Genomic DNA, 16,655 nt, shown 5'->3' with positions numbered 1-16,655 from the left:
GGATAGAAGGATAACTTGTCAAATTTGCAGCTGACGCCAAGCTGCGGGGAACAGCCAACACTTTAGAAGATACACTCAAGATTCAGAAGGATCTTGACAGACTTGAACACTGGGCCCCATCCAACAGAATGAAATTCAGTGGTGAGAAATGTAAGGCTTTACACATAGGCAGGGAATACCAAATTTACAGGTATAAAATATGTGCTACCTGCTCAACAGTAGCAACAGTCAGATATATCTAGGCGTCTTAGTGAATCACCACTTAAGTATAAGCCAGCAGTGTGCTGCTGTTGTGAAAAAAGCAATTGCAGTTCGATATTGCATCAATAGTTTCAACATCATATGATTATGCTGCACTGGTGAGACCACACCTGGAATACCACAGTTCTGGTCACCATGATACCAAAAGCATATTGAGACCCTAGAAAGAGTATAGAGAAGAGCAACAAGCATGATAAGGGCTCTGAAGGTTAAACTGTGCGATGAACCATTGAGGGAACTAAGCATGTCTAGTCTAACAAAGAGAAAGACTAGAGGGACATGGTAACTGTCTTCCAGTACTTGGGTTATAGAAAAGAGAGGGTTGACCTATTCTCTAAAGAAGGGGTCTCCATCCCCGGTCCGTGCACCGGTACCAGTCCACGGCCTGTTGGGAACCAGCCTGTACAAGCAGCAGGCAAACACACAAAACTTTATTTGTGTATGTGCAGGATTAGGTAGCACATATGAAACCAGACCCTGCCGGTCCATGAAACCAGAAAGGCTGGAGACTGTTGCTATAAAGCCCCAGAGGTAAGGACGAGAAGAAATGGAGAGAAAAACATTGAAGAGAGAGCCAACCTAGAACTAAGGAGAAATTTTCTGACAGTGAGAACACCTAGGGCAAGGGTTTCAAACTCAAGGCCCAAGGGCTGGATCCAGCCCACTGGGTGCTTAGGGCTGGTCTGTGCAGCCACCCTGGAAATAGCGAAGGACTGGCCATCGTGCCTCTGCCAGTGAAACCGGAGCTCGGGTGTCAAACTGGCGGCCCGCGGGCCACATGAGTCGCATGCTAGCCGCTCCCACCCCTGGTTTAGCGAAGGGGGGTTTTCACTGGCAGATGTTTGCAGGAGGCCATCGCAGCGGAAACGGAGCTTGGGAACCCGTTTTCACTGGCAGAGTGCTCGGGCTCATCCCTGACACAAGTGACATAATGCTGGCCATGCCTACCCAGGCCCCCAAGGCCAAACACAACTCAGAAACGGCCCTCAACGAAATCGAGTTTGATACCCGTGACTTAGGGGAAGGGTTCTCCTGGAATTGTGGCGCACCATCATGGGAAGTTTCCAAGAAGAGACTAGACTGCTATTTGTCTGGAATAGTATAGAGATTCCTGCTTTATTAGGGCAGGGGGTTGGGCTAAAAGACTTCCAAGGTCTATTCTATGTTCTGTGTTCTAAGTTTCTTGCACAAAAATTACCTTTGAACTATTTGAGTGAATGTAATATTGGCCGTTCTAGCTGTGAGGCTATCCAGCTGATAATTGTGTTTTTATGAGCACTACATCTCTGCATGTGAACGTAAATCGGTTATTCTGCCCTTTTAACATGGCTATTTAAAATGCCAACAAATAACAAAATTCTGGAAAGGGGAATTCTCTAGAAATTCTACACCTTGGCTTTTGGCACTCAAATACTTTTTACATTTTGTTGAGAAAATGCATCCATGATTTTGTTTATATATGAAATCTAAACTTACTGGAATGTGTTATTCCTGATTTGTCATCAATTCTGAAATATGTAATTATTATCACTTTGTACGGTAGCCTAGTTACAAAATGGCAGAGATTTCAGTCAAGATTTGATCTCTCCTGTCAAGGTCTTGTAATTAAGCTTTTGTTTATTAATGCTTGCCAAGCAATGTGTTTTTAATTACTTTAACAGTTGTTTCGAAATGATGAATGGCTGCTCTTTTTCACCTCCAGCCAAACAGTCATGATAGCTTGTATAAGCCCTTCCGACAGAGACTTCATGGAAACGTTGAACACCTTAAAGTATGCCAACCGAGCAAGAAATATCAAGAATAAAGTGATGGTTAATCAGGACAGGGCTAGTCAGCAGATCAATGCTCTGCGGAGTGAGATAACTCGATTGCAGTTGGAACTCATGGAATATAAAACGGTAATTTTTATTGGGATCTGTTCCCTTTTTTTTTTTAAAGCAAGTTTATTATAATTACCTTTGCTGTAATGCAATATGAATAATTGCCCTTTGAAACGCCTGACTTGTCCCCCTCCCTCTGCCTCAAGTGCCAGAGTGAGTTGCTTTAAGACTGGCAGACAGGTTTACCCAGTACATTCTATTGCACCTTTTACCTTTGAATCCAGGGTCATCTTCTTTATAATTCTAATTTGTCCGTGTTCCTATCTGTTAAAAGGCCCAGGTTGCAAGGAAGGAAAAAACGTTTACAATTCACAGCTAGTGGGAAAAAAAGCAGAGATAGTCCATGTTTAGCAGCTTCTTTGTTTAGAGGCTGTTTGCTTGCATTTGCTTGACATTTTGGTTGACATTTTTTAAATTTTTAAATGACATATTTTAAAGTTGCCAGGGCTGAAAAACACTAGGCTGTAGCCAGGGGTGGGCTTCAAAATTTTTAGCAAGATTTTGAGATTTGAGATTTTTGAGATTTTATTGACATTTGTAGGCCGCCCTTTTCCCTGAGGGGACTCAGGGCGGCTCACATAAAATCAGGGAAGGGGAAATGCAGACAATAACAAAGACACATATAATAAAAACAGTAACCAACATGCATTCATCATTCGGGAGGGGCAACTATCTTCATCCCCAGGCCTGACGGGCTAGCCAGTTCTTCAAGGCTATGCGGAAGGCCTGGACGGTGGTGAGGGTACGAATCTCCACGGGGAGTTCGTTCCAAAGGGTCGGGGCGACTACTGAGAAGGCCCTCCTCCTTGTAGTTGCCAGCCGACACTGGCTGGCCGATGGAATACGGAGGAGGCCCAATCTGTGTGATCTTATTGGTCGCAGGGAGGTGATTGGCAGAAGGCGGTCTCTCAAGTATCCAGATCCACTACCATGTAGGGCTTTATGGGTGATTAACAGCACCTTGAAGCGCATCCGGAAATCGACAGGTTCTCTGCCCCGTTGCTGGGTGGGCGTGGCCATGGTGGGAGTGGCCTAGTCGGCCGCCTGCACCAAGGGGGGGGGGTATTTTTCCTCAAGCCTCCGGGAGGGTGAAAACAGCCTCCCCAGGCTCCGGCCTACCCAGGCTTCCTGAACTTCCGGTAGGCCTGTTTTTTGCCCTCCCCGAGCCTTCACACGTGCCCAAGCTGCATCCAAAACGGGCCACATGGGGTCTCGGGGGGTGGGGGGAGGAACGGGGTGGGTGGGGCAAGCCAGGAGTGGGATTTGGGGGTTCTCCGAACTGCACAGAAACGTAGCTAGAGGTTCTCCCAAACCTCTGTGAACCCCCAGCAGCCCACCACTGGCTGTAGTGATGAATCTTGAAAGCTTTCAAGATTAAGACACTTGTGATTTAATTTTTGAATATATCCAGTCAAAGTTAATATAATCTGTGGAATCCTTGGTGTACTTTGAACTTGGTTGGTTGGTTAGTTGTAGACTTCGCAAACAGTCAAATCCAAAGAGCAACAAAGATTCCACATTTCAATCCTGAAATATACATGTTCTTTTCTCTTTAGAATAGTATCATCTAAAATGGGTGTCAAACTCGCATCGACACATTGTCATGTGACGTATTGCAACTTGCTTGGCAGGAAATTGCATATTGTAGTCATGTGAGATCCTCACTTAACAACCCAAAATTCTTACTCAAGGATGGAAACAGGACGGCCAAAATTGCCATTTGCTAAGCAATGCAGTCATACGATGTTGTGCTTTATACTTGCATAGCTTAGTGAATGGAAATTCCGATACCAATTACTATTGTTAAGTGAGATCTTTCCATATCACGTAAGGGTATTTGAGCGCATTTGAAGCATATATGAAACACTTCAATATAATTTTATTCCAGACAAACTATAATTCAGTGTTCAGAACTAGCTAAGATGCCACATTGACAGTGTTCCTGTTTTTCAAAAGATTAGAAGATTTGTTAAGATTAGGGCAAAGACATTGCTTTCTTTCTTTTTTTTTTTAAAGGGTAAAAAGATCATTGATGAGGAAGGTGCGGAAAGTATTAACGACATGTTTCATGAAAACGCCATGCTGCAAACAGAGAACAACAATCTGCGAGTTAGGATAAAGGCAATGCAAGAGACTATAGAGGCTTTGAGCGCTCGAATCACACAGCTTGCCAGTGATCAGGCCAACCAGGTCCTTGCAAGAGCAGGTAATGTGTACTTTATCATTTAAATTGCTGTACGAATTAAGGTCTGTAAGAAGTTCTGGCGGTTTGCTAGAAAAAGGAAAAAAAATAGATCCAAATGCACAGGTACAGAATAGGCGGTACCTGGCTCAAGACCTAGTAACTGTGATAGGGAACTAAATGTCCTAGTGGACCCTTAACTAAGTATGAGCCAGCAGTATGTTGCAGCTACCAAAAGAGCCAATGCTGACCTGGTCTGCATCTACAGAGGGATAGATCATGTCAAGTGATAATACTACTGTCAGGCCTGCAGCCATCTTTTCTTTTGGGTCTTTGGCCTGCCACACTTTCTATTATTCTGCTATGCATTTTCTATTGTGGAAAAATGGGAGGGGGGATTGTAAGGAGCCACATACTATCTAGCCAAAACAAAATTCCTTTCTAGAAAGCCAAGGTCATCCTTTGTCTTTGCACCTCTGCACGTGGCCGGAACTGGATGGGTGTAACTGCCAGCATGGCAGTGGGAGACTGGGCCATGTGATGGACTTGTGGGTGTGGGGGCAAGATCTTGAACTTTCAACTAGGTGGGAAAAACAGGGAAGCTTTCAGATTCGGGTTTCCACAGATGTGCCGACGTGGCTCTCTTTAATAAATTGAAACTTTAACCAATACTTTGCCTTGGACTCTGATTTACTTTTGGATGCTATTTGGAACCTTCACAACTACTTTATACTGCACTGGTGAGGCCACACTTGGAATGCCACATCCAATTCTGGTTATTGTGGTATGTTGAGACCCTAGAAAGGGTACAGAGAAGAGCAACAGAAATGATAAGGACCCTGGTGGCTAAATTATATGATGGATAGTTGAGGGAGTTATTTATCAAATATCAAACAGAAGGATTAAGGGGTATGTGATAATTGTCTTCCAGTACTTGAGGGGCTGTCACAGTGAAGGGGAGAGTGACTTATTTTCCAAAGCACCAGAGGAAGTAATGGGTGGAAGCTTGCTAAAGAGAGATCCAACCTAGAAGTAAGAAGTATTTTCTGACAATGAGAATAATTAATCAAAGGAATAATTTTCTTCCCAGAATTGTGGGTGCTCAGTCACTGGAGGTTTTCAAAAATAGATTGGACAACCATTTGACTGGGATGGCGTAAGGATGCTGCCTTGAGCTGGGGTTGAACTGGAAGACCTCCAAGGTCCCTTCAAACCCAGTGATTCTGTGAAACTTCAGACTGGTTTATTTAAATGTTTTGATATCCTTGTGCAAGTACAGTACATTTAAAAACCATGTAGTTTGTGTCCATCTAATATTCAATTTAACTCAATCTTGTTCTTACAGGAGAGGGTAATGAAGAAATCAGTAATATGATTCATAACTACATCAAGGAAATTGAGGATCTCAGGTATTCTGCTATTGTTATAATTTTGGCTTGGTTGTGTATGATTAGAATATAAAGGATTGTAGCTAATTTTTATTCTCGAGACAGTGTCTTCAATGACTCCAGCTCCTGGATGACAAGTTCCAGAGTTCACAGCCAGTATGGCTTCTTTTTCATTGGGAGGGCATAATATTTGAACCCAGACAAATTGTGGCAGTCTCAACTCTTGTTTATGAAGTAGGCTGATTTATTTAACAATCTGTGGTTAGTAAGATGTTAGTAAGATGTAGTATATATTGTAACATTAAACAGTAGTTGATTCAATTTTTCCATCTCTTCCATATAACTAAATTAAAATAAAATAAAATAAATTACTGGAATTCTCATATCTCACCAAGCCATTGCTTGTTTGAGCCAGCTTTTATAAGTTCAATACATTAGTCATGTTGCTGAATTATTTCTGATTTGCTTCTCTTTCTCGGAGTGCAAAATCAAATCAGGAATAAACAGGGAAGTGCAACATGCCAAGATTGCAGTCAGTAATCCAGGGAAAAAATAGTTTTGCATTATGGTTTACTCTTCTAAAAAACTTTATCCACTAACCTAATTTTCTCATCCTGATGAACAAAAAGTTTACAAACACTATACAATTGGCTTGTCCATATTCTTACAAGAATATGGTATGAAAAAGAAAACTGCTTTGTTAAAAATGTTATATAATGATGAAAATATTATTGTGGCTATTGTTTGCAATTCCGTGTGCCGCTTTTTGCATTTATGTGAACAAATTGCTTAGAATTTTGAATAAGCCATTGCATTCTTAGTTAGTTAGTTTTATATTTGAGTTTTTCTTCTGCCGCCTTCTCAATATATTTTTCTTCTTCAAGAGCTAAGCTACTCGAAAGCGAAGCAGTGAATGAAAACCTTCGGCGCAACTTGTCAAGAGCTTCAACAAGGTCAACATTCTATGGTGGAACCTCAGCATTTTCTGCTTCGATGCTTCCCTCTGATAAGGAGACGATTGAAATCCTGGATATGGCTAAAAAAGATTTAGAAAAACTGAAGAAGAAAGAAAAGAAGAAGAAAAAGAGGTAGAAGTCAAAGCTGAACATTGAGTGTTTCTTAACTAGCTGTCATCTTTACTTGGATTATTGAATATATGGATCCTGCCATCCATCTTGCAAACAAGCAAGGGCTTTACTTTATGATGAGTAATACAATGAGTCTGGTGCACAATTCTTATTTATAAGACAATGGCGAATAACATTCTTGAAGTTACATTTAAATCAGGACAACTCCTTTCAATTTAAATTTGAAAATAAAATACATAACACTGCACAGGCTAAATTTGCATAGGATGCTTACCTGGTTTGTAGTGAAATGTATCATGGGAACCCATGCAGTATAGTTAGTTTATGGTTGAGTCTTGTGAACCCAGGCAGTTGGGGTAATTCGGTTAATAGTTGTTAAGTACATCATGGAGTAAAGGGTGGCTCAGTGGCGAAGACACTAAGCTTGTCGATTAGAAAGGTCGGTAGTTTGGTGGTTCAAATCCCTAGCACCGCGTAATGGAGTTAGCTCCAGTTATTTGATCCAGCTTCTGCCAACCTAGCAGTTCGAAAGCACATAAAAGTGCAAGTAGAAAAATAGGAACCACCTTTGGTGGGAAGGTAACAGCGCTCCACGTGCCTTCGGCGTTGTGTCATGCCAATTACATGATCATGGAAATGTCTTCGGACAGTGCTGGCTGTTCGACTTTGAAACGGAGATGGCCACCGCCACCTAGAGTTGGGAATGACTAGCACATATGTGCGAAGAGAATTTTTACCTTTATCATGGAGTACTGTAATTTCTCATGGAATCACAACATAACTTGCATGCTAGATTTACATACTGATTTGGGTACCTATTAAGAGTTTTCTTTAATGTTGAGAGAGGGATATTTTTATTTTTATTTTCATATTCAGCTTACATCTGTCTTGCTGTCTTCATTTCATACTACTTTATGTTTTTATTATTTTGCCATTCCATAACATCTTAAAAACAAATGATCTTATACTGAATAATTATATAATCAAGGGTGCGTCTTATATACTGAATACAGCATTTTTGGCCTCCCAAAACCCCGCCCCTTCATCAAAATGGCCATGCATAGCCTTTGGGAGACTTCCAGAGTGCTCCTGGGGGCTGGGGATGGCAAAAATGAGTGAAAAATGGGCCGGTTTTTTTGCTTGTTTTGGGCCCCCCAAGAACACACTATAAGCCTCCTAAAGGCGATGCATGCCCTTTTTTTGACAAAAAATGGGCCCATTTTCACGATAAACAGACCGTTTTGTGCTTGTTTTTGCCCCCCCAGGAGCACTCTGTAAGCCTCCTAAAGGCTATTCATGCCCTTTTTTTTACAAAAAACTAGCCTGTTTTCACGAAAAACAGGCCGTTTTGGGAAGGTCTGCAGAGTGCAAAAACTTTTTTAAAAAATTTGTCTCTTCAAAATCTTTGTGTGTCTTATACTCTGGTGCGTCTTATACTCCATAAAATATGGTATACATAAATACAGATTTATCAAGAGTACATAATTTTTCCTTATAAACTGAGAGCCACTCTTAGCTTTTGAATTATACTTGAAGAGGCTTCTTTTTCAAAAGTGGCCCTAGGACAAACACTAAACTTGATTTAATTTTATTTACACCCATAGTTAATTAAATGTGACTCGGACTTTCTCTGGGCTCTCAGGATTTGGTAGAAGCTCAACACAGAACACTGTTGCAGATTTTTCCCCCTTTATTCAAACAATGAGATGTTAAAAACAAATATTTGTTTAGCCTTTAGTTTTGATATTCCAGCTATATTCTGTAACATGACTATTACAGAATATATTATGTATTCTCCCCATTCTGAGTCAATAATGGATGCATTTTTTTTCTGGTTAATATTTTATAGCCTGTTTTTTACCCAGATATTTATGTGCTGTATAATGTTAGCATAATGCATCTGTCCGTTCCTCTATATCTTGATTCTATCAACTTCCTTATTTAGAATTTTAAAAGGTCCTTGAATATATTGATGGCAATTTGCTGTCTGCCAGTCAGGCTGCCTGCTTGCTTATTTCTAAGTGGATAAAACCTTTAATCCTCTTTCATTCTTTGGGGAATCATCTGCACAGTGTAGACTACATCTTATGATGCTCTTTGAATTTTCAGAACACTTCTCTGGACCATGCCCCAAAACTCTTTGGCCGTCTCCTCCAGGTTTGCCTTCAAACTAATGAATATTCAGAAGGATAAACAGTGCCAATACAATTCAGGCTTATGAGCTCACACCTTTAGTTATCAAAACCATACATCTTCAGTAGCTGGAGTTCTCTAGAGCCGTGATGGCGAACCTATGCCATGAGTGCCAGAGATGGCACGCAGCACCCTCTCTGGGGGTACCGTCGCCCCAGCTCAGCTCCACTATGCATGTGCACATGCCCCCCGCGAAATAGTTTTCAGTTCTCTGCTGCGAATGCATGGTGTGCATATGGGTGCATGTGAGGGGGCCCGTACATGCATGCACAGGGTGGGGCGCATGTGGGGGACCGCATGCACATTGCATTTTGGGGATTTGGGTACACACACACGTATTCACACACATGCACTTTGGGCACTTGGCCCGGAAAAGGTTAGCCATCACTGGTCTAGATAATATTTGTCTCAACCATTACACCTCTGTCCTATCTCTTCCCATTACTCATTCCCCATAGTTCTTCTGATAATTTAAGACTATACTTCTGCTGCCATCTCAGCATCTGGAGCTATCCTTTCTTTCCACCTAGTGGGGAACACTTCCAGTGAGAAGCTAAACTATGCTCTACTTCCAGATTGTTTTCATAAAAATTAAGCTAACACATTTTGGGGGGATTTTGCCTAGATATGCAAGTAGCTAGGAGGAAACCATAGCTAAATGCAACTGTCATGATAATAAATTAATAGGATTACCATCTAGCACTGTTCTCTGAAACCAACTGTTCCCAAAATGGGAATATTCTATTCCTCTGAAACTTCCTGTAATTAGTTTTTTGCATCCCTTCTGTCTAATTATATATTTAGTACTTCCAATTTTGATAGCAATTTTTGGAAAATTCAAGGGCATATAGTACTTTAAGATGCCAGTCACTTTTTCTCTGGTCTTATGGTCATCCTTCCATTTACAGTAAATGTAATTGACTCTGATTCTCTTCCATTTAGTTGTGTCTGGTTATTTTTGATTCTCAAGACCATGCAGTTTTCTCAGCAAGGTTTTTCAGATATGGTTTGCCATAGCCTCCTTCCTAAGGCTGTGACAAAGGGATTAGTCAAAGGACACCCAGCTGGCTCTATGCCTAAGGTGGGACTAGAACTCACATCACGAAACATCACATGACAGCAATGTGACACGGTGAGTTTGACACGTGTGTCATAGATTCTTAAGATCAGCCAAACTGGAGTAGGTGATGAAAAGCAAAAGGCTTTTAAGCAATATTTACCCACAAATAAAACAAGGCTTTTATGTTTCTTCAGTGAAATAATTATCTTATATATTAAAATGTATGGTTTATGGATTTGGCAAATTAGTTACCAAATTCTTATTCCACTAAGTTAACATAATTTGGGAGTTGCCCTACTGTGTATTTCAGTAACATCTTCATCTCAGTGCCATATTTCAGCATAAACCATATTCTGCAATCATTTCTAATCATTCCTCATTTCTCTCTCTCTCTCTCTCTTTTCTTTTTTTCTTCTGAAATTTTTCTTTCAGACAAGGAATAATTGACATACTGAATTATAAAACATTTTACTATGGCAAAATATAAACAGTTGATTTTCTTATGGAATATATTTTAAAAATATGTTGTGTTTCATTTAGAGCAGAGGTGTCAAACTATTTCATTGAGGGCTATATTAGGGTTCTGTTTGACCTGGGGGTAGGGAGACATGGCCAGGGTGGGTGTGGTCAGTATGATGTCATTTGTGTCAGGGGGGGTGCCTGTAGTGGCCCGAGCGCTCTACCAGCGGAAACAGGCTTCTTAGCTCCATTTTCTGCTGCGACAGCCTTCTGCAACCCTCTGCCAATGAAAACAGAACTCCATTTTTGCTGGCAGAGGCACTGCGGGCTGGTCCTTCGCTATTTCCAAGGCAGCCCCATGGGCCATATCTAAGCCCCTGCGGGCCAGAGCCGCCCCCCGGGCCTTCAGTGTGACACTCCTGGTTTAGAGGCTCAAGCTTTTCTGGAGATTTTCTCCTAGATATACTTTTGTTTCTTCTTTATTAATATAATGGAATTATATAATTAAGTAAGCATTTCTGCAAGGAGCAAAAGGAAACATTGCATTCAGAGCACGTTAAAAACAAATTTTACAACTTTTCTCTTAACACCTGTCTTCTAATAGGGTGTTTCTTGTACTGCTAAAACGGTAAGCCATCATTTTAGTAGTATGTCCATGCAGCCTGATGATAAGGTTTTAAAAAAGGCCCTGACTCTTGTTAAAATTATTTGCTGATCTGTGGAAAACAAATGGTTAGAAAGAGTAGGAACAGGAAAGAAACATATTCATCTTCTCTGCATTTCCAATCCAGTTCAGGAATTGTAATCTACTTTTTTTTTAGATGCTTGCAAAAATGTAGAGAAAGTACACACCAGAATATTGAAGTAACATTCAAAAGCATAACCTGGATAAAGCTATTTGCAAAAGATATGATCTTAGAAAATGAGTTGCTTCCTGTTCTTTTAATTTTGAAAAAAAAAACTAACTACAAACTTACATGGAAAATAAGTGGGAGTTAATTTAAGCTTGAATAAATTAAAAGTGATTGAACTGAATTTGACACGTTAGAAAGCTTATCTGCTTCCATACAACTGCAGTGATAAAAGTGTGGGAGATCTTCCCAGGATGGACGTTGAAGTGCAGATGTATTGAAGTGCAATTCTCATTACTCCCAGCATGGCTGCTATTATTTTGTAATGAATGAATTGCCTTTTCTTTTCTTACTATTTATGGTTCTTTTTATCATCTTAAAAAAAAATACATTGAACTCCATGACCTCATATGTCATTTTTTTTTTTTTACCTTCTTGTTGCTCTCGCTTTCACTGTCTGGTTTGTCCTTCATTGGCTTGGTCTTCCAATACTGTACCTGGTGCTTTTGAAGGCTGCAGAAACTTGAGGAAAGCAGTCAAGAAGAACGAAGGTTGGAATGTTTCCCAGGTTTTTGATTGTCATTTGAAAACTAATGTTTGGATCACATGTAACCATACCATATTTTTCGCTCCATAAGACACACTCCCCACCCCCACCCCAATAAGACGCACTTCTTTTTTGGCCGTCCATTGATGAATAGCTGGGCCGCGGTGGCGGTGGGGTTCTTTTACAGTGCTAAACCCCGCTTCTTCTGTCTTTGTGATTGCCCGCCTCTTCTGTCTCTTTTCTGCAGTGCAGGAGTCAATAGGCAGTGCTGGCACACGAGAGGACACCTATTTGGGGTCCTCACAGGCTCCGTTCAGAATTTTTTTTTCTTGTTTTCCTCCTCTAAACCTGGTTGCGTCTTATGATCAGGTGTATCTTATGGAGATGAAAAAAGGTATATAATTCTACATAGATCTAGCAAAGAAGTTTCATCATATGAATTTTTTTTGCTGGACTAATCCTTTTCCTTGTTATTAAATTACTACTTCCACCCCCCCTCCCCCAAAATAAGTGTACATCTGGGATTAAAGTTAACCAGAGCAGTTAGCAGGCTGGGTGTAAACTAAAACCCATTTCAATAGGTGCAGCAGATTGCAAACATAATGCTATAACATAATGTGACTGTCGTTAACAGATTTTTTTTTGCTTGAGGGCTTACCACAAATGAAATCCTGAAGTTAAAATTTAAAAATGAAGTACTCTTTCATAAATATTTAAGTTCCTTAGCAAATAACCATTTTCAGTATGACCTAGATTAAGTTGGAATCCTATGTTTTCATTTACATGAGAACTTAACTTTCTATAGTCCCAAAGGTGCTTTTTCAAGAGGCAACTAGACTTCGTTTTTTCTTTGAAGACATTTTCCTTCCCATCCAAGAAGCTTCTTCAGCTCTGACTGAATGGAGGGAAATGGAAGGATTTATACTCCTTGCAGACAGCTGGTCATATGCATTCTTTTAGCAAATCATTATGGCCTGGCCTTAATAAACTTGTTAAAAGAATGCAAGTGACTAGCTGTCTGCAAAGAGTATAAATCCTTCCATTCCCTTCCATCCAGTCAGAGCTGAAGAAGCTTCATGGATGAGAAGGGAAATGTCTTCAAAGAAAAAAATCAGAAAGTCCAGTTGCCTCTTGAAAAAGCACCTTTGGGATAACCATGACCTGGATGACTGAGAATCTCCATAGACATTTCTAAACTACAAGTAAAATTGGCTTGGATCCAGAATATAACAAGTTGAACTGTATTCACACAACAGGATGCGACTTCTTACTCATTGCAGTCCCCTGTTTTCTTATCAATCTACTCTTGGACTCCTAAGAATATCATGGGATTTGGACTATAGGGTAGAATCACTTTGAGATCACAAATCACAATAATTTTGCCCCCATAATTTTGCTTATTTTCTGTTATTTCAGTAATAAACTGAGAACCCAGGAAGAAATCTTACAAAGAGCAGTGTTGTATCAACTTTCTTCTATTCTACCATTCTAAAACTTCCTACTTTTTGAAGCAAGAAACTAGTAGCTAGTGGTAATGAATTTCTGTGTGTTACCTAGGTATAAAAGCATAAAAACTTGAAAGACCAAGGGAAGGGGAGACAGCAAGAAACATGAATTACCTATTTTCTTGGTTGAGAAGATTTTATCTTCTAAATTTCATATTTGTATAGAGGTCTGGATAGTATTTAGGATACGACCTGTGTTACATCTATTTTCCAACTGCTGTCTTGGACTGTGGAATTATTTTTCAAAATTTGGTTTGACCTCTATACACCTTCTCAGTCTCCTCCTTTCTCTTGACCCATTCAATGTTTTTTCATCTATTTTGCAATTGTGTCCTCATTTATTCTCTGTATCTAGTAGAAGAAAATTCTCTGTCTGATTAAACCACTTCAGCATGGCTCTTTCATATGGCTCATGCACATTCCTGTTGTACATCGTTCTTCTTTTGACAAACATTCCTTGCAACAGACCACATACTGCTCGCTGTTGTTCTAGAAATATCTGCATATCTTCAAATTTGTTTAGCCCTTTCCCCATCTTTAGTAAACATTCTACAAAGCTGTACAACTCATCCATTTAGTCTAGTTTTTCATTTATGTAAAGCATCATAATTCATTTTTTTTTGTTTGTAAACTCATTTGTCATATTATCTTTCTTCTCTTGTCTGCAGTAATTCAGGTTTTCCACCAACAATATAATATCATATCCCCATCCAACACTGATTTAATAATACAGGACTCATACTATAAACTTCCTGCTATCATTCTAAGTTTTCTATAGTTTCTTTTACATATATTCTTTTCTCTCTCATGTCCATTTTTCTCAGGATTACTGTTGACACTATCAAATAATGGTTCGTCCATATTCAAAGTCTCTTGTAGCTATTGCCAGCTCTCTTATTCTTTCATCATAAGCAATTAAATCAAGTCATGCACTTTCATTCAGGAGCTGTGGTGGCACAGTGGTTAGAAGGCATTGGCAAGACCACGCTTGAAATACTGCATCCAGTTCTGGTCACCACAATATAAAAACAGATGTTGAGGCTCTGGAAAGAGTGCAGAGGAGAACAACAAAAAGGATTAGGGAGCTGGAAGCTAAAACAGTTGCTGGAATTAGGTTTGTTTAGTCCAGGGGTGTCAAACCCACTTGCATCTCAGGCTATATTGTGTCTTTTTTGCTTTTGTGGAGCTGGGTGGGTGTGGCCTGCACATGCTGTATCTGGCCCATGGGCCACCAGTTTGACAGGCCTGGTCTAGTCTAATGAAGTACTAGTAGGACATGATTGTACTGTCCCAATATTTGAGAAGCTCCTACAAAGTCGATGGGTCAATCTATTTTCCAAAGCATCAAAAGACAAGACAAGAAACAATAGTTGGAAACAAGCTAGAACTAAGGAGAAATTTCCTAACGGTGAGAGCAATCAACCAAAGGACTAGCTTGTATTCAGACGTTGTGGGTACTCCATTACTGGAGGCTTTCAAAAGGAAAGTGGACAACCATTTGTCTGAAATGGTGTGGGGTCCCCTGCTTGAGCAGCGGGTTCCACCAGAAGACCTCCAAGGTCTCTTCCAACTCTTATTATTCTATGTTCTATGTTTTTTCTACATATCCATTCATGACACCCAACAGAATAGGTTTTCCTCTGGATTCCCTTTGTTCAAAATGGCACAATTTCCCATTAAACCCTATTTTTCTTTCATTGTCACCATTCATTGCATTGTAATATGCAGCTTTCATCAGCAAGTGGATTCCTATTTCATGCAGGCAAAGGTATGTTATTGTATCCCCTTCTTACAGGTAAGGATAGTCCATGGCAACATTTAAAGGTTTGCTGTGGGAATTATTCTAAACATCTGCTGAATAAAGTTGCTTGGAATTCTGTTTGTATAGATCCTGAGGAGTTGCCTGAAGGATTGATTTGCTTGGTTATCTGGAAAGAAATTGAACTTATTGGTCCAGATGATCAAAGGTCTTTGAAGCTGTGTCTGCAGCTCCTATGTTTTAGATTCTTGTCCTTTATGATTTGTTAAAGCCTCCTAGGAGGTGACACATGTTTGGCCCATGCAGTAGTTAAAGCATCTTGTGGGAGATGGTGGTGCTGCCTACTATTGTGGCCCTTCAGCGGCGCTGGTGGCAGACTCAGACAGTGAGGAGGTGGGGAGGAGTATGGACCAGTCCTGGAGTCTGAGGAAGGCTCTGACGAGTGCTCTGCATCAGAGGCAAAGATGGGGCCAAGGCTGTCCGACAGTTACTAGCTGCCTTCGGAGTTGGAGCGCAATGAGGGAGAAGAACAGTTGGAGTCTGTTCCCAATGTGCACATGCACAGAGCTGCCAGGAGAAGGGAATAGTTAAGGAACAATGGCCGACTTGGGAGTAAAGGCACAGGTGGGTGGTGAATGGACCCTCCCATAGGGAATAAAGTCCGAAAGGGAGTGGAGTTTGCAGGAGACAATTTTTTCGTTTAACTAGTGTGAAGATTTGTTCATGACTCTCAGAGACTCCTTGCAAAGTATTTTCTTGTACAGCGTTGCGTTTGGAAGATATCAGCCTGGCAGCTTCTCAAGCCTGATAAGGTCTGTAGTTGTAAATTCACCCTTGAAAGACTGTTTGATGGAACTTTGCTGGATGTGAATGAGAGGAATTCACATTAGCTTAATAAAAAGGGGTTTTGTCGGAATAAGGAGTCTGCTTCATGATTTTGTGAAAGCTAGGTCAGAACACCTACTTTGAATAGTATATTCATCAATCTGTTCTTGAAGAAGCCATCACTGAATACAATGGATAATTGGATAATTTTCATCTGATCCCTAAGATTTTCTTTGCTGGAGGTATTAGTTGGAATAAGACAAAGGTTGAAATAAAAGAAACAGTCATACTTTTGCATTAGTAAGCTATTTTGCAAGGAACAAAGGATAAGCATTTCATATCCAGCTGCATACTATGCTAGGCAGATGAAAATGTGCACAATTGATTTGGTCCATCTGTCCAGTTCAATTTGGATTAATCTAACATGGTTGGATTGATTGATTTTTGAGACTGGTTTTTAGAAAATATGTTGCACAGCACAAAGTTTTTACTGAATGATCAAATCTAGTCGGAGGCGAATGATTTCATATGAAAAGTCTTATTTGAATGTAGATTCAACTAAATGTATTTTGAAACAAATTGATAAAACAAACTTATGCACAGCCATATCAAGTATATAATACATTTAAATACATGGGCAATCTTTTATTACAGTCA

The 16,655-nt window shown here is 40.2% G+C and overlaps 1 protein-coding gene across 7 annotated transcripts in view; it reads left to right on the top strand.

Moving 5' to 3' along the window:
* KIF21A (kinesin family member 21A) overlaps positions 1-16,655 on the top strand; it is a 93,721-nt gene that overhangs the window by 34,911 nt on the left and 42,155 nt on the right. For 5 of the 7 annotated variants that reach the window (XM_032220957.1, XM_032220963.1, XM_032220962.1 and 2 more), the window contains 5 exons: positions 1,964-2,159; positions 4,158-4,347; positions 5,669-5,732; positions 6,596-6,799; positions 11,875-11,913. In XM_032220957.1, the coding sequence (XP_032076848.1) occupies positions 1,964-2,159; positions 4,158-4,347; positions 5,669-5,732; positions 6,596-6,799; positions 11,875-11,913 (693 nt within the window). The remainder of the gene's footprint in view (positions 1-1,963; positions 2,160-4,157; positions 4,348-5,668; positions 5,733-6,595; positions 6,800-11,874; positions 11,914-16,655) is intronic. The other 2 variants (XM_032220961.1, XM_032220958.1) reach the window with 1 other exon arrangement.

The sequence above is a fragment of the Thamnophis elegans genome, chromosome 7 (assembly GCF_009769535.1).
Source record: "Thamnophis elegans isolate rThaEle1 chromosome 7, rThaEle1.pri, whole genome shotgun sequence".
NCBI lineage: Eukaryota > Metazoa > Chordata > Lepidosauria > Squamata > Colubridae > Thamnophis > Thamnophis elegans.
This window is presented reverse-complemented; position numbering and strand designations above follow the sequence as displayed.